Source organism: Rutilus rutilus, assembly GCF_951802725.1.
Source record: "Rutilus rutilus genome assembly, chromosome: 25".
Taxonomy (NCBI): domain Eukaryota; kingdom Metazoa; phylum Chordata; class Actinopteri; order Cypriniformes; family Leuciscidae; genus Rutilus; species Rutilus rutilus.
The window spans coordinates 2,334,633-2,356,344 of record NC_140229.1 but is presented as its reverse complement, the minus strand read 5'-3'; the positions used below and the strand labels follow the sequence as shown (position 1 = coordinate 2,356,344).

The following is a 21,712-nucleotide window of genomic DNA, read 5'->3' as shown; positions in this document are numbered from 1 at the left end:
TGACTGCCATATTTACATGTGCATGTGCGCAGCATGAAGAAATAAGCTATTAGGATTTCATTTTCTTGTCTTCTTTGTTGCTGTATAAATGCCACACTGCAGAAGGATATGAGAGTGTTTGAGATGTGTCTACAAACAGCAATCTGTTTCAGGGAGAAGCTGCAGCTTCATGTGTTTATATGAGATCATAATGCCGTTGTGCACAAAAGAGCGAATGATGTTGAACATGTCATTGCAATGGCCTTCTGAAAGGTTTACGTGTATATATACACACACACACACACACACACACACACAGAGAGAGAGAGAGTGAGAGAGAGAATGATTAGAAGGTAACACAATAATAAAAACAACACTGAAAGGGAAAACAAATAAATATTTTTAATTTATTATTATTTAACATTGTATTTTTCTATTTCCATCATGGCAGGTGAAATACAGCAGGCGTTCTGAGGTGTTTTTGCCAGTTTTATAAGAGATGAATATTAGTGCACTTCTGCTGACCTCTTGAGGAAGAGAGCTGAAGTACGCTTCAGGACACAAATACAGTTTAAAACCTCCAACAAAAGAGGATAACAAAATGTAAATGTATGTTAAAAGTCTCAAAGAAATTGAGATGTACATTAGACATCATTACAAAATTATTACTCAAAATATAACCTGTGTGTTTCCTTTCATCTGCCTTTCAGTGTTGCATTGAATTGAATACATTAGTCGTGCCATATAGGATGATGTTTAGCATGCAATATTATCAACATGCTGAAATAAAATGTGCAAGAATAACATCATATAATTACATAGATTTATTTATTTTCCGATCAATATTTGTGATCACAGTGCAGACGTCCACATCAGTAACAATAACTCCAGAATGTGCACAGAATCAAAACACTTTGAACTTTGAAAACAGTGTTATTGTAAGAAACACCGAATTAGATTGAATTCGTCTGTTACTGTACTTCAAGTTTGCAATCCATTATTTTAGAAACACATAAAGACATGTAAAAGCTGCCTGGCTTAATCCAGTTTACAGTAAATATCAGGGAAGCCTTAAATTGAGTGTTTTGAACATTATACTTACAGTACTTGTGAGTCGATCACAATCAGTTATAAATAATCAAGTGATACAATGTGAAGGTTTTCTTTAGTGTGATGTGATGTGCTCACAAACATGACTGACACTTTACAAACTATAACTACTTTACAAGCAAAATAACGGAAGATACAAGGACTACTAGAGTATCACAGGGAAAACACTACAGAGAACAGAGAAGACGTATAAAAATAAAGCCTGTATCAGTAGTTTTAGTGACACTGAGAGTCTTCTGGTGACCAGCACAGATCTCCTCAGACTGACTGATTATCATTGACAACATGATTAAGCAGAACTGAGAACTGAACAGCTGGTCCACAACACCTGCAGCTGGAGGTAAAGCTAAACTAATTACAGCTCCGGAAAAATAGAACGCAACTAATTGTAAATGTTACAGATTATTTAAATCAAATGAATAAAAACAACAAGCACAACAGTTGCCGTGTTTCTGGTGATAATAGCGTGCTATTTTATAGATAAATCTGCTAACACTTTAGTTTAGGGTCCAATTCTCACTATTAACTAGTTGCTTATTAGCATGCATATCACTAGGATTATTGGCTGTTTATTAGTACTTATAAAGCACATATTAATGCCTTATTCTGCATGATCATATTCTACATCCCTTAATCACCCAATGCATAAACTTAACAACTACCTTACTAACTATTAATAAGCAGTAATTAGGAGGTTATTGAGGCAAAAGTCGTAGTTGAGGTGAGAAATGGACCCTAAACTAAAGTGTGACCATAAATCTTTATTATTATTATTTTCAGGCCCATTCTTAAAGCAAGACACTACAGGTGAGTAGGGGGGGAATAACTAGATATCATACTTTCCCCAGTTAATCACAATACATTAGGACAGTTGTTCTGTATTACATCTTTTCTGGAATATTATGTTTAAATATGCAAATGAGGCATGATGTACTTACATAATTATGGCATTTGCATACAAAAACAGAAATCTAAACACTGGATAAAGCAGGTTCAGAATTCTTGTCTCATATTACTTTTTACCACTCTTTATAAATCAGCATATACTGTTAACAGACAGAAAACTATTTTTGACCTTTTTTTTGTTTAGAAATAAAATGTTAACTATATATATATCAGATGAGTGATGTATGAAAAAACCCTTCAGTTGCTGAAGTAGAGATCTCTGTGGACCTCATTTTCAGAAAACATGTATTGTAATTGAAATCTACAGACGCAACGAGATCGAGTGTAATAAAATAAACACTTAAATGTGTATTTTGGATGTTTTATGTCCACTAGTCTGAAAGAAGACTAGCTATGGAAGAGCTGGTTTTGCCCGTAGTGTCTTGCGTTAAAGGGCTCTAATGCACAGCATCATACTTTCATCAATCCAACAGTCCAGTCAGCTGATCGCTGACGAGGTGAACGTGGTGTTATGTGGATTTAGGATGTCATAGCACCACCTGTGACGTTCAGTAACATCTCTCCTCGACAGTAACACGCGAGACTCAGGCCCGAAAGCTCCAGCTCCTCTGGAAGGGCTGGAAGGGTTTCTTCAGCGTCAGGAACATCAGCTGAGGTTTGAGTCTCTGCGGTCTCTCTGGGAAAAGCACCGCCTCACTTTCAGCGGTGGGAAAGCGTCTTCGGTAGATGTCAGGATGAGATCTCTGGAACTGACAGCAATCACATGGAGAAAATGAACATGAAGATATGAAATATAGTCGAGTTACCGAACGGATTAGCCTCGTGGAACGACAGAACAGAAATATTCAGGGTAAAACAATTCAAGCAAAAGAAAGCCATTATAAAGTATATATAGCGTATGCATAGCACTCCAATCATTTTCTCCATAGAGAAATTGATTTTGAATGATAACTGAGGTTGTTCATCGATGTGCTTTTGTTGGAGCCATATGTTTGCACTATTTCAACTTGTTTAACAGCAGAACCCATAGTGAAAAACGACATAATACCAATCAAATCCACCCACTCCCATGATGCACTGCATCATACTCGCATACTTCCCTACTCTATAGTAGGCGAAAAACAGTAAGTGACAAAAGTAGTATGTCTGAATTCACAGTACTCATAAAGGAGCAGGTAAAGAGTATCTGGATGACCTACTTCTTCCGGTTCTGAAGTGTGCATACGATCGAGACTTTACTATCCCATGAGGCCACGGGAGAGGATATATGGATGGCAGTGAAGCGACGCAACTGATGCTGGAAGGTCACGTGATAATGACAGCATGATGAATGTAGGACGTCTGGATTACATTCACACAACAAACATTCATGCTTGATATCAGCAACTTTAAATGAATACTTTTATCTTTCTCCATTATTTTTGTCTTGAAGCTTTATCTTTTTGTCCAACTTAAATACCTTTTTGGTTCAAATAAATGTTGGTAATGTTGTTATGCACCCCGTATCTAGCTGATTTGCTTAATGGCTTATAATGCTTTAAACAAGATTTCCTAGAATCACTATGTGAAAAATGAATGAGGAAAAATACTTCCAGAACCGACGGCGCTGAAAATGTGTTTTGGCACTAATGCACTCAATACTTTTAAAGGATGTGCTGTGTGCATACGCAAAGCAGTCGCATCACAACTGAAGTACACTATGAAAAAAAACGGTATAATAGATCCCTATTTAAGCCTAAAGTCTTGATGTTGTTTTCAGGCTCTACTAGAACAGGTTTTCCAGCTTGAATGTTGATTATTTTCCTCATATTCTCCATTGTTGCGGCTCCTCTCTTCCCAGTCTGTCAGTAACGCTCTGTTTAGTTCCTGTCTCTATGAAGCCCCTCCTTCTGAAAAGCACACTGTGCTCTGATTGGTCGGCTGGATCAGTGTGTTGTGATTGGTCGAGCGCTTCGAGTGCGTTTGGGAAATGTCCCGCCCCTTACCATAACCGCCAGTTTAATACACTACTAACTAACTCAACCAGGCCCCGCCCCTTTATTCTGCATATTAATTATTTAAATGAGGAATATTGTGATGTGTTTGTTCCCGGAAGAAACTCAAGACTACAATGTCGCCTCGACAGTGACACTGATATAGAGAATAACTCATATTCTTTGTGAACATGTAATAAAAGCATGATAGAACACCTTCAAATCTATTGTTGTAAATACATTCTGCAATTTTTGCGGTGCATTACCACAGATATTCCTTTATCACCGAACGGATGCCAAAAGAATCCTTTCTGACCTGCTTGAGCTTCTTCTTCTTGTCTTTAATGGACATGTTCTTGTCTTGTATGATGCTCTCCAGCAGCTCCACGATGGCGCCCTGAGACGCTGAAACCCTCTGGTGCTCGAACTCCTCTCTGCTGATCTGACGACAGAACGAGTGCGGCGGAGACGCCACCGAAGAGTCTGTGTCCGCACCCGCGTACTTTATCTGGAACAAACCAAGGCATGTGGTCAGAATGTGGGGTGAGAAAGACTCATTCACTTTATTACACATAAGCTTCTCAACATAATTCATATTTCCATCTCTTAAAAACTTGAATTGAGTGGAGAAATAAGCCCTACACAAAATCTACTTACAATTCAGACTTTAATACCTTTTTGGTAACACTTTACAATAATTTGTCAACATTAGTGCATAAGTTAACATGGACAAACTATTAGCAATATGTTTTACAGCATTTATTAACCTTTGCTAACGTTCATTACTAAAAATACAATCATTCATGTTATTATTCACAGTGCATTAACTAATGTTAACAGACAACGTTTGACTTTTAAAATCTATTAGTAATGTAAAAATTGACTAAGACTAATATTTGCTGTAGAAGTATTGTTCATTGTTAGCTCAGGTTGACTAATATAGTTTATTAATGTTAACAAATGAAACCTTATAGTAATGTGTGACCAAATTTTCCAGTGCACAATTATTTTTTTAGCATCTCTGCTCTGATATAAGCAAGGCTTTATGGGCAGGCAAGAATAATATCAAAACAATAATATCACAGTCTACTTTACACAATCCAACTAAATTTGAATTAATAAAATAAATCTAAAATAATCATTACATTAATTCCAGTGTTGGTGTAATGCATTACTAAGCAATTAATTACGGTAATTTAATTACTTTTCCCCTGAAAAAGTAAAGAAAGGAATTACTCTTAATTTTTCTGATTACAGTTACTTCTGATGTAATTGCATTAAATACTGTAAAGACTATAGAACAATTCTATATAAAACCCTTTAACATCTAATGTTAAAATGTATGTTTTAACCCTTTTAAACCGGCTGTGTCGTCGCCGACACAAACCAGCAAGCTTCTTCATTTTACCGTAACTCTTCAATCGTTTGGGTTTTGGATTGCATAAAATAATAAAAGAAACGAACAAATACATGGCGAAAGAAGTGTTAGACAGCAGAAGAGGGGATTGGGATGATTTTTAATGAAACCTGGGAGGCGGATGCCCGTTATGGTGTGTGCATGTGCATGTGGTGTGTGTGTGCCTATGTGTGCGTGCCTATGTGTGCATGCATTTGTGTGTGCGTGTATGAAAAAAAGTGTCCTAAATGAAAACTGTGCAACCCAATGTCACAAAAAAGACATGTATATATGTATTATACTTAATTTTTCAACTTTAAAGTGTTAGTTTCTTTCGTTTGTAATTGTTCTGGGTTTTTTTCTAAATAAAAATCAGTAAATTTACTCTCGTTTTTTTTTTTGGTCTATTTAAATTCTATTTACAAACTCACCACACACAGTAATGGTCAATAACTGTAATTTGTTGAAAGCTATTTTTCTTCTGAAAAAGATGACACCTTGCACATGAAGATAGCACATTGTTTTAGAATTTTACAGTCAAAAAATAAAAATATGTGAAAAACACCTATTTTAGCTTCAGGTTCTAAAGGGTTAATACCTTCTCCCTTTAAAAACTTTGGTCAGTTCAAGAATAATTTATGCACTTTTATATTATTTATTTGATTGAATTAAAAGAGCAGTTTCTTGTCTATCCTTGTATAGTTCAGCTGCTCGAGGTTGATGTGGGATTTAGAAAGTAATTAGGAATAAGTAATGCAATAGAGAGAGTAATTACTACAGTAATCTAATTACACTGTTGAAGATATGATTAGTAGTAACTTACCCAACACTGATTAGTTCCCACTTACTGTTTAGTTTCTCTCAGAAATACACTAAAGAAGTTATTAAATATGCCGTTTCATATTTTCAGTCAGTAATCAAGCATGTGATGAATGATGTGGGCCGCTGACCTGAGCTCTTCTGAGGTGGGACAGATGCTCCTCGACAGATTTCCGCAGGTTGGACGGCACCTTCAGCACACTGTCATGGTTATCAATCATAAACGTGACCAGCTTTGTGGCCAACAGCTCATCCAAGTCCACCTCATCCGCAGATCCCAGAACGCACCGCGAGAAGGTCTGGACCATCTGTACGGGAGCGTCAGCGCCCACAAGAGACAGACCGTGTGAAAGATGCTTGTCCAATCTACTGAACGCTGAGCTGAATTATAAATTAACTATGATGGTTAAGGATTATCAGCTATTTCCCAGCAATTTTGCGTTTAAAAGACGTCTAACAGCGTCCAAACACAGTTAGTCCAGGCGTTTTAAGCCAAAATGGGGGTCAACCGTGAACAAATTGCAACAGAATCAAACTCAACTGATTTTGTATCCTCAATATGTCCTGAGTAAGGAAAAAAAAGCCCCGAAGAATCCCATTAGGGGAAAGTTCCGAAAAAGACCCAAATATATCCTATTCATACGCCTATTCATTATTTTTCTCACGTGAATAGGGTAAAAAAATTAACCTTTAGATATCACCATGAAAATTACTGAGTTGATTACTTATATCAAGACAAACAAAAAATGTATTACAAGTTTTTTTTAATTGTTTGTTAACATGGACAAACGGTGCATAATCTAATTACAGATGTGCTAATTTGCATAAATACCACAACAGGTCTAAACATTGGGTATAGCCAGGTGAAAATGTCTTGTTGAATCTTGTTGACAAATAACAGTAAAATACTTAATGTTAAGGTCTGAATGGAACCCATTTAGGCTACCCATGAGCATTAATACATAGAGGCAGGAAGAAGTACTTTAGAAACCAGCCTTTATTAATTATTATTGCAGAGATTGGGTTTGGGGCTGGGTCTGTGGGACTGTTTCTGGGGATTTACTTTTTATTTTACTTACCTTTTGTCTTCTGCATTCTCCTTACCATTGTCTCCTGTTCTTGCCTCAGATTCGTCTCCCAGAAACAGTCCCACGGACCCATCCCCAAACCCAATCTCTTAAAAATTAATAAAGGCTGGTTTAAAGGACTTCTTCCTGCCTCTATGTATTGTTCATGGGTAACCTAAATGGGTTCCATTCAGACCTTAACATAAAGTATTTTACTGTTATTTGTCAACAAGATTCAACAAGACATTTTCACCTGGCTATACCCAATGTTTAGACCTGTTGTGATATTTATGCAAATTAGCACATCTGTAATTAGATTATGCACCGTTTGTCCATGTTAACAAACAATTTTTAAAAACTTGTAATACATTTTTTGTTTGTCTTGATATAAGTAATCAACTCAGTAATTTTCATGGTGATATCTAAAGGTAAATTTTTTTACCCTATTCATGTGAGAAAAATAATGAATAGGCGTATGAATAGGCTATATTTGGGTCTTTTTCGGAACTTTCCCCTAATGGGATTCTTCGGGGTTTTTTTTTCCTTACTCAGGACATATTGAGGATACACAATCAGTTGAGTTTGATTCTGTTGCAATTTGTTCACCCTTTTTTCCTAAAACGCCTGGACTAAGTCTAGACGTCTAGGCTAAAACGAGGCAAAATTTGGGCTGTCAGTGAAAATTTAATAGACGTCTAAACCATCGGCCAAGAATAGACTAGTGAATAGACTAGTGAAATGAGTGAAGAAATGAAACCAAACACCTTGTAATCACTGTTGACTTTGCTTACATGATGGAATATCAAACATCTAGCAAGTTATTTTGGCAAAAACGACATGTTTTAACCAAATTCAAGGTTATTTTGTCTTGAAGTGTGTCACTCAAAGCCAGACTATATCGGGTCTATAGTTAACCTAGATGGTGAAATGACGGATGTTGCCAAATAATGAGCATCTATACAGAGCATCTATGTGAGTGTGTTACCAGAGTTCGTGCTCCTATGGTGTCGTTCAGAGGGGGGAGTGAGGGGTTGGCGCAGACTTTAGCCATCAGACGCATCAACAGCTGTAGTTTACGACGGTTGGCCGGAGGCAACAGGAGACAGCAGACCTGCAACGCCTCGACCGCAACCGACTGCCTCTGCAGAAGACCTGGCGGAGAACACACACATAATCATTTATACTCATTCAGAGCCTAGTGGATGTGAATCCTTACATTAACAGTAAAATTTAAATATTATTTTAAAGGGGTCATCGGATGCAAAATTCACTTTTATATTGTGTTTGCATATAAGTGTGTCTTTGCAGTGTGTGGACACAACCACCATACAATGAAAAAAATCCATTCACTCCTAATTTTTTATCCTCAAAAAGCCTAAACACTCTCAATAATCAAGCCGTTGGATTTTCTGAGCAATATGATGTCATATTGCTCATGCTCCGCCCACGACCGCTGACGGACTGCCCCTTATTAGCATATTTCCTGGAGGAGGTAAAAAGGATGTTGTTTTACACAACCATTGAGGAATTTTAACCAAAGTATGTTACAAACTTTACATGAAGACCCTAAAGAGTCATACCAACTTGTGGAAAATGGGCATCCGACGACCCCTTTAAAAATTAGTTTTTTTCTTAAATGTAAAAATAATTATAATAGTTTATGTATTAGGGGTGTAACGGTTCACGTTGCTCCCGGTTCAGTTTGTATCACGGTTTCGGTACGGTTCGGTATGTGCAATGTTCAGGGAAAGAGGGATTACTGTCAAATAAAAATAAAGAAAATAAGAACAAATAATCTAACTACAAGCAACAGCACAAATAAATACAATAGAGTTTTCAGGTACAGAAATTAAATAAAGTAATCAAATGTAAAATAATAACATTGCATATTTGACTCATTAAAGATGAATCCTTATTAAAGTTACAAAAGCTATTAAAGAGCAGCAAGTGATTTCCTTGTATTTTGTTTGATTACCATTAAAAACACAGACAGCAGGAATATTAGGTTGTGTTCCCTTTAAGACATAATGCACAGATCCAAAATACTGATACTGTTACATATGCGTTGTATTTCTCAACCGTATAAGTTCACTGAAGGCATAACAGACTATGTCTGCTAGGAAACTTATCAAGACGGGAATGTTGACATAATTTTTGTGTGAATTTGTCCATTCAAGTGCAAGACTTGAAAGAGAACTCAATATTTGCACGCTGTCTGAGACGTGTGCGCGCTTCGGATGAGTGCAGACACACACACACACACACACACACACACACACACTTCTCACAGCGCGTGCAAGTTCTCTTTCTCATTCTCTTTCTTGCTCAGTTGCTCTTGAATGTTTAAATTGGCAGGGCTTAAATGAGTTTAGTTTAAACACAGATAGCAGCGTGTGCAGTTCAGGTCTCGCCCGTGCTCGCGCGCTATCAACACTCGGGTGATGACGGCGTAAATGACTGGTCATGTTCGAGCAAACGCCACTCGCATTAAACAAAGTTTACAAAGAGTGGCCGTTTTGTTCACATTCTTTTGATTATCGCTGTTGTAATGTATTATTGGGGAGCCAGCATGTGATCTAAAACTTTTGACCGGTAGTGTATGTATGTATGTATGTATATATATATATATATATATATATACACCGGTATATATATATATATATATATATATATATATCACACAATCTTGAATAGACAACTAAACAAAATAACATGTAAATTACTAGAGGTTCTGACAAATGTTATTTGCTGTGGTCTATTTAAAAATGTTTAATTGTGAATGAGTTTTTTTCTTTTTAAATCATGTTAAATTAATGATTCACTAGGCGTTTCTCAATGGCAAGGAAGGATCCTCGGAAGCCAGAATTTCGAGGATGCTACGTCATCGACATCCGTCGAAGGACTGTTCCAATGTCGAGGATCCTCGGAATTTCCACCAAGGACTGAGTCCTTCGTTCGAAAAATATCCCATATACAGGAAAGGATGCATATGTGTAGACTTCGCGCTCTTAAATCACCCAAAATCCTATGCGCGCAGCTTTGCTATCTTGTTCAAAAAATTCAAAATGTTGGACGTTAACAGAGTCGGAGCGTTAACGGATCAATATGCTTTCAAATGTAAATATATTTACGTTACCAAACATTTGTTTTAAAAAATAATTACATCCATTATCTTATGGGTCAAATTGACCCGCACTGTTTAAACACACTTACCAGTCAAATAATCAATATGATTAAAAAGGAGTTTATTGATTTAAAAACGATTATATTGCCTGAGTGAACAGAACTGCGTCCATAGCAACGCTCTGTTTTTCATTTTCACTGACGTAATGACGCATTGATGTGCACTTGCTAGCCTGTTCCATTTACGTGTTCTCCGAATGCTAGAGGAGCCTCGCCTAGCCTGGACCAGTCCTGCCAAGGAAGTATCCTTGACATTGAGAAACACCTAATGACTCATTCATACTTCATCCAGTAATGAAACAAGTGAATCAGCGTTTTTGAGTGAATCTCTTGAATGAATGATTCAATGACAAATGTATTTTTTAACAGTCACTTGCCGCCACCTACTGGTGTAGCGGTGAAATTGAGATAATCGTTATTTGAAGTTACTTCCAAAAGGTGATTTGCTCTACTTTGACGCTTCAGTAGACAGACATCAGTGTTTATATCAGAACTATAAACTTGTATCTCACAGTACTTCACACACTACCGTTTAAAATACGGCAAGATTTGAAAGAAGTCTCTGTAGCGGCTGATTAAATCCCACTGATCATATGAAAAGCTTGTGCATCACTCACCCAAAATACTGACAAATATTTCATACAGATGGAAGGTCAAAAGTGGTTCTTTCAGTCTCTGAAAATGTTCCGCCACTGTCCTGAAGACGTCTCTCTCAAACCCTGGATACATGGGCTGCCGGGCGTCACTGCCATTGGGCCCTGAAGATGAAGCCAATTCAGAGATGGATAAAGTATCATAAAACATACAGACATATTTAATTCCATTTTAATATGCCAAGCAGCTTGCCAACCTATAGGCTAATGAACTATATCACTTGGTAAAATAATTGCTTTTTTTGATTATTTATTGAACTGTAGTGTCATTGAGTTGAATCAGTATGACAGCAGGTCATCAGTCACTCACAGTTTGCCAGGCATTTCATTGCAGATAAAACCCAATGAGGCACGTCTTCTACAGATAAAATGATCAGAAACAAAACAAGAGAAAGATGTCTGTCAGAAATTAGCTGCAAGAACATTTAATGTGTTAAAATATAACCCATGCTCACCTGTTTTGTTCTTCAGGACCACAATGCCCTGCTTATTAACACCAAATACATTGTGAACGATGTGCTTCGGGCTCAGAAGTTTGGCATCTAGAACCCCGTCCAGAGACTGGAGACCCAAAACAGTCTGTAAACTGATAAAGAGAGTTATCTATAAGGGCACGTCTCATATGTAGTCCTGCCATTGACTTAGCTAAGTCACTATGTTACACATCTGCATAATGCCCGGCCGCTTTGTCTTTTTGTTAATTGGCTGCTTTGGCTCGCACTCAAAGAACAGTTGGCGAAGTGATTCGGATATGTTGAGGAGACGCTGTTTTTTGTGAGGGCAAAAGAAAAACTTTGTATGGACCAGTTTAGGAGAAAGTTACTTTTAAAAGTAATGCATTGCAGTATTGGTTATTATTACACGGCTCTGTGGAATACTTGATTCTGATTGGTCAATAGCGCCATCACGAAGGTAATTATTCCCAGATAACAACCAGTCAAAACAGATAACGCAGATATTACTAAAGTCAGCTAGGAACGGTTTTCTTCGTGGATGTTTTGTATTTGGTGAGCTAATAAAGTATTAAAACTCAGTCGAATCAATATTTTGTGTACAGTTATTTAATTATGCCATCCAGTATTGTGGACTCGCTCTCTCGTTTCATACAAACGCAGATGCTGCCATTTTGTGACTATTGGATTATGAGATACAAACATTGTACGAATTTAAAACAGTTTAATCTGAAATCAATATATCTTATCCCCATAATTATAAATGTGGCGAAATGCTGTGTAAAAAGAGGTATGACTGTATACCGTATCTCTAAATGTCCGTCTAGTTTGAACTGAAATTTGTATAATTTAACATTTAATTAAAGCAGGTTTGCGTAATATTCTAACTTAAAAAAGTACCTCAGATATTGTTATAAATGTAAAAGTAATGCATCACATTAAAGTAATCTGATTGCATACCTTGCTTTACTTTTAATGTGTTACCCCCACACTGGTACTGACTGAAACCCAATTATGGTAACAAAAAAGGGCTTTATATTTCTGACACGCACTCTAAGTGGCTGACCAATCACAACACACTGGGCTTTTTAGAAAGGCGGGATTTAAAGAGACAGGAACTAAAACAGACAGAGAAAATGATGATGTGTGTATTCCCCACTTTAAATGATGTGAATCGAATGTATTCCCCAAAAATAGAATTATGAACTTGCAAATGAGCATAATATTGCCACTTCTTAAAGGGGACCTCTAATGCCCTTTTTTAAAGTCTTGATGTTGTTTTCAGGCTCTACTAGAACTGGTTTTCCTGCTTGAATGTTGATTATTTTCCCCATATTCTCCATTGTTGCAGCTCCTCTCTTCCCAGTCTGTCAGTAACGCTCTGTTTAGTTCCTGTCTCTATGAAGCCCCTCCTTCTGAAAAGCACACTGTGCTCTGATTGGTCGGCTGGATCAGTGTGTTGAGATTGGTCGAGCGCTTCGAGTGTGTTTTGGGAAATATCCCGTCCCTTACCATAACCACTACTAACTAACTCAACCAGGCCCCACCCCTTTATTCTGCATATTAATTATTTAAATGAGGAATATTGTGATGCGTATGTTTCCGGAAGAAACTCAAGACTACAATGTTTACTCAACGTTTCAGGGAGTTCAGAAACACTGACACTGATATAGAGAAGAACTCCCGCTGGAGGGACAAGTCACAGATGTTCAAAACAATCATCTTCATCCAAAGTAGTGAAACTAAATGATCTTACCAGAGCTGATGCCACTCTCTCTCCTATTGCGCTCATTAATACTGAAATTAGCTGATGATAAATAAAATGCAGCTCATGTCTGTTGCTTTCGTTGATGTGAACTCCGGTAAATTTGCATATAGTGCGGGAATTTTGCGGAGACACATTTATGTGCAAATTGAACTGTTGTAACAAATCGGATAGCTATCCGTTCAGTAAAAACACATGAAGTGACCAGGTTGATGCTTACTGTGTTAGTGTCATTGACTTCCATATCTGGTCCACGTGTTTCGGGGTTAACTCTGTCCTCCGGATTAACCGGCATTCAGGAACCTCACCAATGGCGATGCTGTGCCTCTTATTCCACGACTCGGAATTCTAAGATCAAAATAACAAATATTTAAGAAACGTTTTAAATATCAGGAGCTTTAACACTGTAAATAGCACCAGAAAGAATACATTTTTAAGATGATACAGCATCCACAGGCAAATGTTCTCTCACCATAAGAGGCTTCATGGGGATCTTCTCCGGCACTGGAATCTCCTCATAGTCGTCCCAGCGTGGGATTCTGGGAACTGAGCCGTGATCTCTTACAGGTGGACGCACAGGAACAGGCTTCAGAGGGGATTGTGGAGGAAATCTGACCAATTTAAAGCATTTATTATTATTCATTATATTGAAATACCAATTTTTTTTTTAAATGATAATGCAACACACTACCGTTGAAAAGTTTGGGGTCGGTAAGATTTTTCTTGAGCAGCAAATCATCATATTAGAATGATCTCTGAAGGATCATGTGACACTGAAGACTGGAGTAATGATGCTGAAAATTCAGCTTTGATCACAGGAATAAATTACATATTACACTATATTCACTTAGAAAACAATTATTTGAACTATTTCACTATTTTTACTGTGTTTTTTATCAAATAAATGAAGCCTTGGTGAGCAGAAGAGACTTTAAAAAACCTTACTGACACCAAACTTAATATATTTAAAAACAAAACAAATTTTTTATAGCACTTTATTCAATACAGGGCAGTTTCAAAGCAGCTTCACATTAATAAACAGCAAAATAAAGCCATTTATGAAAGATTCTTTAAAATCACCTGTAAAGATGCCCGTTGTCCTCAAAGTCCTCTTTCCCAAACCGTCCTTTGACGTCCTCGATGACGTGATTTTTGAGGAATTTTCGCAGTAACTGGAGCGTTTGGTAGCGCGTCACCTCCGGCCCGAAGTTCTGGTTCTGTCTGAGCAGATCATGGAGAAAGTCGACAGCCTCGGCTCCTGTGAAACTGTGATCGTAACTCCTGAAATGAGCCCAGTGACGTCTGACTGGCATCCCACCACGGAAGAGCTTGATGGTCTCGTTCCACTGGAGAAAACAGAAGACATTTCAGCATTACTGCTGTTTTAACTGCTCTTTTGTTGAGAGAGGTGGTGCATTTACATTGTAACAATGTTGTAGTATTTATAGGGTTTCTGCAGAGCTTTTAAAATGAAATTTAAGACTTCATTACCTGCACAAATCAAATTAATACCGCATGTCATTACAGAACAAACCCGTACAATCTCGAAATAAATCAGGTATCTCAAATTCTTTTACTTAATTAAACATTGATTCACATATTCAACTAGGGATGCACCGATATGAACATTTTGGAAAGCCGATGTTTGAAAGCTGATATTATTGGCCGATAAATCTGCAATCCAAATTTTTATATTATTTTTGAGAGCCTGATTACAAAAACAAAAGTCTCACCATTGAAAGCCATGACCCAAACACACAATTATGATGTTTTATGGAGCCGATATGACCAGACTTGCGCTGCACATGTTGCACTGAACTGTATTTTCCAATTTTGAAGTGATTCCAATCATATTTCGAGCAATTCAAAGCCATCATGTCGAACAGTGCGCATCTGAAGAGTATCAGCTGAAGGAAATAATACATTATTTATCAGCTTTAATATATCGGCCAAATTTTCTTATAGGGCCGATAACAATAACATTAAAGGGATAGTTCACCCAAAAATTAAAATTCTTTCAGTAATTACTCACCCTCATGTTGTTCCAACCGCGTAAGACCTTCGTTCATCTTCGGAACACAAATTAGGAAATGAATAGTGGAATAAAGTCGTTATTTTTGTTTGTTTTTGCGCACAAAAAGTATTCTCGTCGCTTGATATACTTAAGATTGAGCCACTGTAGTCACTTGGACTATATTAACAATGTCTTTAATAACTTTTCTGGGCCAGCAAGTTTGGGCCACCTAGCAGCCTATGGAGGAGTGAGACAAGGGCTCAGATTTAATCAAAAATATCTTAATTTGTGTTCCGAAGATGAACGAAGGTCTTACGTGGTTGGAACAACATGAGGGTGAGTAATTACTGACAGAATTTTCATTTTTGGGTGAACTATCCCTTTAAAAATGAACATATATCGGCCGATACCGATATGGTGGCATTCCTATATTCATCGGCAAAAGAGGATAACTGCAGTCTCAAGACATGTTTTATTCAATGTATTGAAATCGATATATATGTTCTCATATATCAATACACATGAAGTAGAGGTCCATTGATATTGGATATTGCTGATACAAAAATGTGCTTAAAGAAAGGCAATAAAAAGATTATTGTGCTAATAAAATCTATACATTGAATATGTTAAATAATGTTCTTAGCCAGCGATTATAGTTTATAAAGTTATAAATATGGATATTTTTCTTGCACACATGCATGGCTTCGCTTCAGAAGGCATTTATTAACCCCTTGGAGTCATATGGATTACTTTTATGATGGATGGATTTGCTTTTTTGGGCCCCATTCACTCCCATTATAAAGCTTGGAAGAGCCAGGATATTTTTTAATATAAGGTTAAATCTGACTGTGTTCGGCTTAAAGAAGAAAGTCATTTACACCTAGGATGGCTTGAGGCGGAGTCAATTATTGGATCATTTTCATTTTTGGGTGAACTATTCCTTTAAGAAATCTCAAATTTTCTTAAATGTTATGTTTAAATATGCAAATGAGGTATTATCTAATTAAATACGGACTAATTTGCATACATTCCAAAACAGAAATCTGAACAGTGGACAAAGCCCGATTCAAAATTCTTGTTTCATTTTGGTGACATTAGCGTTAAGGTTTTTGTTGAAAACTCTCCTTTTATCGATCCATAAATCATAAAAATAGTCAACAGACAGAAAAAAAAATCAGCATGTTTTTGGAATAAACTTATAATATATAGATACCAATAAAACTGTAAAGTTTATATGCAAGTGCGGTAGAAAAAGCTCATTTTGAGAAAACGTATGTATTGTAATTGAAAACTACAGACGCAAATAGATCAAGTTGAATAAAATAAACACCAAGGTGAATTTAGGAGGTTTTCTTACCACTAGTCAGAAAGAAGACTAGTTATGAATGCAAAATAACCCAAAGTACATGAAAGAAACCAACTTTTGGCCTATTAGGCCTACTGATATGCGTGTGGTCTTATATTATTGTAATATATTTGAACAAACCGTTTAAAGAGACACCAAATGTGCTCACGTGAAGCGGTAAAAGTTTCAAAGAGTTTCAAAAATGGTTCTTACCAATTTCGTCGCCCTATAAGGCCCAGGTCCAATCATTTTACCATCCATTCACGTCCTAATAGGTTTTAATAGATTATGTGCTTATTATTTATCCATTTACTGCGTTTATCACTGTAAACATCTCCACGCCAGTTAACTCACTTTTGAAAACCGAAACGTTCCTGAACATAATTTGATTGGCACACGAAATCAACCACGTGACGCTGCTTTACCAAATATGGGCATTAGCTTTACCGGGGCTGCCGAACTGCAGTATGGGAGGTGTAGTTTAAAATAAAAAAATAATAAAGTACACGTAATGAAATCACGAGAAAACAGAGATGGTGACAAATAATTTATTTTGTTTCACTATAAAACTTCAATTTTTCACAAAATTGATTTAAAAAGACAAAAACAATTCTGATATTGTTCTGGTGTTTCATTTCCTCAGCTCAGTAGAATATAAAAGCATAACAGGTAATACCTACAGATCAATTTCATTTTTTTTTTTTAAAAGATCACATTAAGAAAACAATCAACATTAAATAAAGAATAAATATTCACGCAGCATACACAAAATAACTTCAGATGATGTCACATCTGCAGCAACCAATAGACTTCCAGGTTCGAGCACATCCAGGTAGATCAGTCAAGCGTTCCTCAAGGGTCAAAGGGCATCGGGCTCATTCAGTTACAACTGAAACCCAACCTTCAAAAACCCTTTTAGCAACAAACTTCAAATCACCTTTGCTCTCATAACCTCTTCATATTTGGCCAAGCAGTTCAATCATATTCCAAAGCTGAGAATTTCAATATTTACAGGTAAATTGAAGGACATTATAACAAACACTGTACATCCCACCCCATTCTCATTTCAAAGCCTTAAGTGAAGACAACAAAAAATGAGGACAGAATCTCTAGTAAAAAAACAAAAAACCAATGTGCAAATTCGGAAGTGTTAAATCCAGTGATAAGGTGGCGGGTTTCCACATTAGTTTTAACATAAAACAGGGGAGTGGAACATGAACGCATGAAATAAAAGGAATATTCCCACTTAACAGGTTAGAGCTTCAAGTTTGGCTGGCCAAGGGAAGATATCACTCAGATTTTTTGAGAAGGTAGTTTCCGTTCTGTAGTACTTTGGGAAGCCTCTTGCCCTTGGTGTAGGCGTGATAGTAGAAGTGGAGGAACAGGATCAGGAAGATCAGCCCATAAAGGCCGATGACGTAGAGGAAGACGGGGAACTGGTAAGGACACTCCTTCATGAAGAAGAACTGGCCGATGTGAGCCGTGATTAGCACAAACTGAACCTGATGCAAACACAATGGTCAAGTTAGAGACGTGAAAAGCTGCATTTGGACAACAAAGGGCATTATGAGATAGAGAGACAAACACATTTAGTACTATTATAGTATTACTATAGTATTTATTCATATTTTGAATATTTTTTTTTTCAGTTTTTTTTATTTATTTCAGTTAGTTGCAAAATAATCTAATTTATATTTTATTTCAGTTTCGTTTCATTCAATTAATAAATTAGTTTTAGTTAAAGAAAAAAATTATAATTTGGCTTTTAGTATGAATGTTCAAGTTAGAGACGTGAAAAGCTGGATTTGGACAACAAAGGTCATGTGATGGGGAGAGAAGCTTGTGAAAGGTCAGCTTACCAGCTGGATGGTGGTCATGTACTTTTTCCACCACAGGTACTTCTGGTAGGCCGGTCCCATGGCAGAAAGAGCGTAGTAGGAGTACATGATGACATGGACGATGCAGTTCAGCAGGGCATGGAAAGTTCCCAGACCACCTAAGAAAGACAAATGAACAGAGTCCGTTAAAACCGAAAAATAAAAGGACTTCAGAGCAAAATTAAGCAGCTGAGACATTAAAGAAAGTGAGTGAGCGCCACAGAAATATGCAATATGACCGACTCATATTGCATATAACAAGTCACAAAAACATGCAAATGCACGAGTATGAGTTTTCATTTTTGGCTGAAAGTAGAGGGATTATATTCATTTGTGTGAATGGCTCGTACAGACACTTTTTTGGTTTTCAAGGACTAGAATTCAAGATCATATACTGCATCTATATCAGACGGGTTACAGCGTTGATTTTGTGTAAAAATAGTTTTATCAATAAAATTAAATGAATTTCAAATATATGGACTTTAAATAAATTCATGTATCTCTTCATAAATATGGCGGTTTAAGGACTTAATTTCTAAAACTTTTACGAACCCCCGTTTAATGAAACCTGAGAGGTTTCGGTCCCACCATTGAAGGTCCAGGTAACCAAAACTTAAACCCCCCAAAAGGTCATACACTGCAAAAAAGCTTTTCTTACTTGGATAAATCAAGAAACATTCTCTAGACAAGTAAAAATTTGTCTTGTTTTCATGAAAAATAAGTCAAAATTAAGTGAGTTTTTGCTTGAAAAAAGCTAAATGATCTGCCAATAGAGGAAACAAAATCTTGTTTTCGGTTTAAAAGCTGTTCAGCGTATAACGCAATCATATCCCTTCACAAGACTTGGATTATACCTATAAATTCATTTCACAACGCCTATATGACCTTTTTGGACTTTCAATAAAGGGACAGAAACCCAATTAAAAGGAGTTTCTTTTGCATTATTATGGTTTGGATTGACATGAGGGCGATTAAATGACAAAGTTCATTTTTTGGTGAACTGTCCCTTTAAGTGTCAATCGTATAATACTTTACCTGCGGAGAATTTGACCCCGAACCACCATGTGAAGGGCATGATGGAGTGATGGTAGACGTGAAGGAAAGTAACTTGGCTGTTCTTTTTCCTCAGGACAAAGAAAATCTACGAAGACAAAAAAGAAAAAGAGGTTTAGCATTGATAGTCCACTGTAAAACTTGTTTTGAATGCAAAAGAAACACACTTACAGTGTCAAGCATCTCAATGAACTTGGAGAAATAGTACAGCCAGCAAGTCCATGCCATCTAGAAAAGAGGAAACAAGATAGAAAAAGAAATGACAAACTGTTGCACACGTCATCAGACGGTAACAAGTGCACAATCTGAGGAATGTGCTCCATTCACATACCCGGAGAGCCTGAGGAGAACTGGAATAATCGACGAGGTCACACCCATAGGTGTAGCCGTTCGCCCAACCAGACATCAGAAACTGCAACGAGGGGAGAGAGAGAGAGAGATTGAGAAACACACATATAAACACACAATATAAAGGATAACATGCATGATGCAACAGAGACAGAGTTCACAAATGACAAACCTCATAAATCATGTAGAGGGAAAACGCCACAATGCTGAAGTTATACACGATCATGATGCGCTTGAGGTCAAAGGGCTTGCGGTTCTCCATTAGCCGAGGACCCAGCGATGTCACGAAGTAGATGTAGGCAGCGATGATGATGGTTTGGGGGAACGGGGAGGCCATAAGAAGCCAGTTCCCGGTCCGTGGATCTACAAGTGGTGCAAGAGACGTCATTTTCCAGACAGAAACCTTACAGGCACAGTTCATGCTGATGAGGATTCAATTCAATTCACATTTATTTGTGAAGCGCTTTACAAATACACATCGTTTCAAAGCAGCTTTACAGAAGGTGCACGAGTCCATATTACAATTTAGAGTGATCTTTAACGAACTTAATTATAAGTCTATAATTAACTTAAACATAATTTAAGGCAGAAACAATGAGCTCATTGAAGAAATGAACACTTGTTTGTTAACAAATGATGGCACTGATGATGATAACTCACCTGCTTTCTTAATCCACTCATCATACAGAAGAACGGCTCGAGAGGTCAGTGTGTTGAAAGCCATGTCTAAGGAGTCTTAAGGCGTCTCTTCTAGAGAAAAATAATAAATTATTAACAAAACTTATTGTAGAGCCTGTTAATGCATTCTTGCTTAATGTTTGCCTACTAGATAAACCTTTAAGCTTATAAAGAGGCTTTCCCAAAACTCTCCTTCCACTCCCAGAGAGAGACAAACCCATCCAAACCACACCCGAACACAACTGGAAAGACGTGTAGATTCCAGATGATTACAATTATTTTAGTATTTCAACTAGGGATTTTTTTAGTATTTCACTGGTTGAAAACCCATCTAAACTTTTTAAAGGGCGATATGTGTTTTCAAACCCCCATGTTTACTTCAACGGGAACTATTCTGTCTATGCAACCTAATAAAAAAGAATCTTACGACAAAAACTCAAACCTTTAAACGGTAACCCCGAGGTTATGCTCCTTCCACGCTCGCTCTCTCTCCCTCCTCAGCTCTGCTCCTGGTGTGTCAATTGCGTGATTCACTTTCAACCTGCAGTTAAATACAACCTGTAGTCGTGGCTCCGCCCACAATTATTCATATATGGAGATTCTGTCGCATGAAACTTCCGGAATTTAGGTCGAAACTCTGAGGCGTCCTCTCATTGGCGTTTCCAGGGTGACCCGTATGAAAATATGAGCGGAACGCTGTACGAATGTCAACAGCAGGTGTGTGTCATTATTTTGGCCCCGGAAAAAAAGGCTTCAAAAAATGGAGGAGGAAAATGCTTTTTCTTACTTTATTATTTAAACTGCTTTTCCTTTTTAGTACACAAGGAGGAAAAAGACAAAGAATACAAGAAAAACAAAATAACAACAACTGTTACATGAGGTGATACAGGTAGCCTAGTACAATTTTGAAAATCAGTCATTGGTTTGTTTTGTTTTGTATTTTGTATGTAACAATCCCATTTCCTCTGGCATTTTCCCCTTTGTCCTTCTGTAAACGAAGGGAGAGACTAATTTTTTTCCATGGAACAAATGTAGCATCTTAAGTAAAGGATTATTATTTGAATGAAATAATTAACTATTTCATCCAATGTCAT

The 21,712-nt window shown here is 37.1% G+C and overlaps 2 protein-coding genes across 2 annotated transcripts; both read right to left on the bottom strand.

Moving 5' to 3' along the window:
• Positions 1 to 367: 367 nt before the first annotated feature.
• LOC311284715 (DEP domain-containing protein 1B-like) lies at positions 368 to 17,013 on the bottom strand. The gene is made up of 11 exons (XM_084399927.1): positions 16,876 to 17,013; positions 14,384 to 14,649; positions 13,776 to 13,914; positions 13,524 to 13,651; positions 11,542 to 11,672; positions 11,397 to 11,444; positions 11,051 to 11,191; positions 8,236 to 8,402; positions 6,315 to 6,491; positions 4,285 to 4,476; positions 368 to 2,744 (listed from the first exon to the last, which is right to left on the bottom strand). The coding sequence occupies exons 1-11, from the start codon at positions 16,921 to 16,923 to the stop codon at positions 2,580 to 2,582; spliced, it is 1,602 nt and encodes a 533-aa protein (XP_084256053.1). The 5' UTR covers positions 16,924 to 17,013; the 3' UTR covers positions 368 to 2,579.
• Positions 17,014 to 17,197: 184 nt separating this feature from the next.
• Positions 17,198 to 21,143, bottom strand: LOC311285458 (very long chain fatty acid elongase 7-like). The gene is made up of 8 exons (XM_084401109.1): positions 21,061 to 21,143; positions 20,601 to 20,690; positions 20,113 to 20,303; positions 19,924 to 20,004; positions 19,764 to 19,820; positions 19,575 to 19,680; positions 18,522 to 18,658; positions 17,198 to 18,164 (listed from the first exon to the last, which is right to left on the bottom strand). The coding sequence occupies exons 2-8, from the start codon at positions 20,662 to 20,664 to the stop codon at positions 17,952 to 17,954; spliced, it is 849 nt and encodes a 282-aa protein (XP_084257235.1). The 5' UTR covers positions 20,665 to 20,690; positions 21,061 to 21,143; the 3' UTR covers positions 17,198 to 17,951.
• Between the last annotated feature and the right edge of the window lie 569 nt (positions 21,144 to 21,712).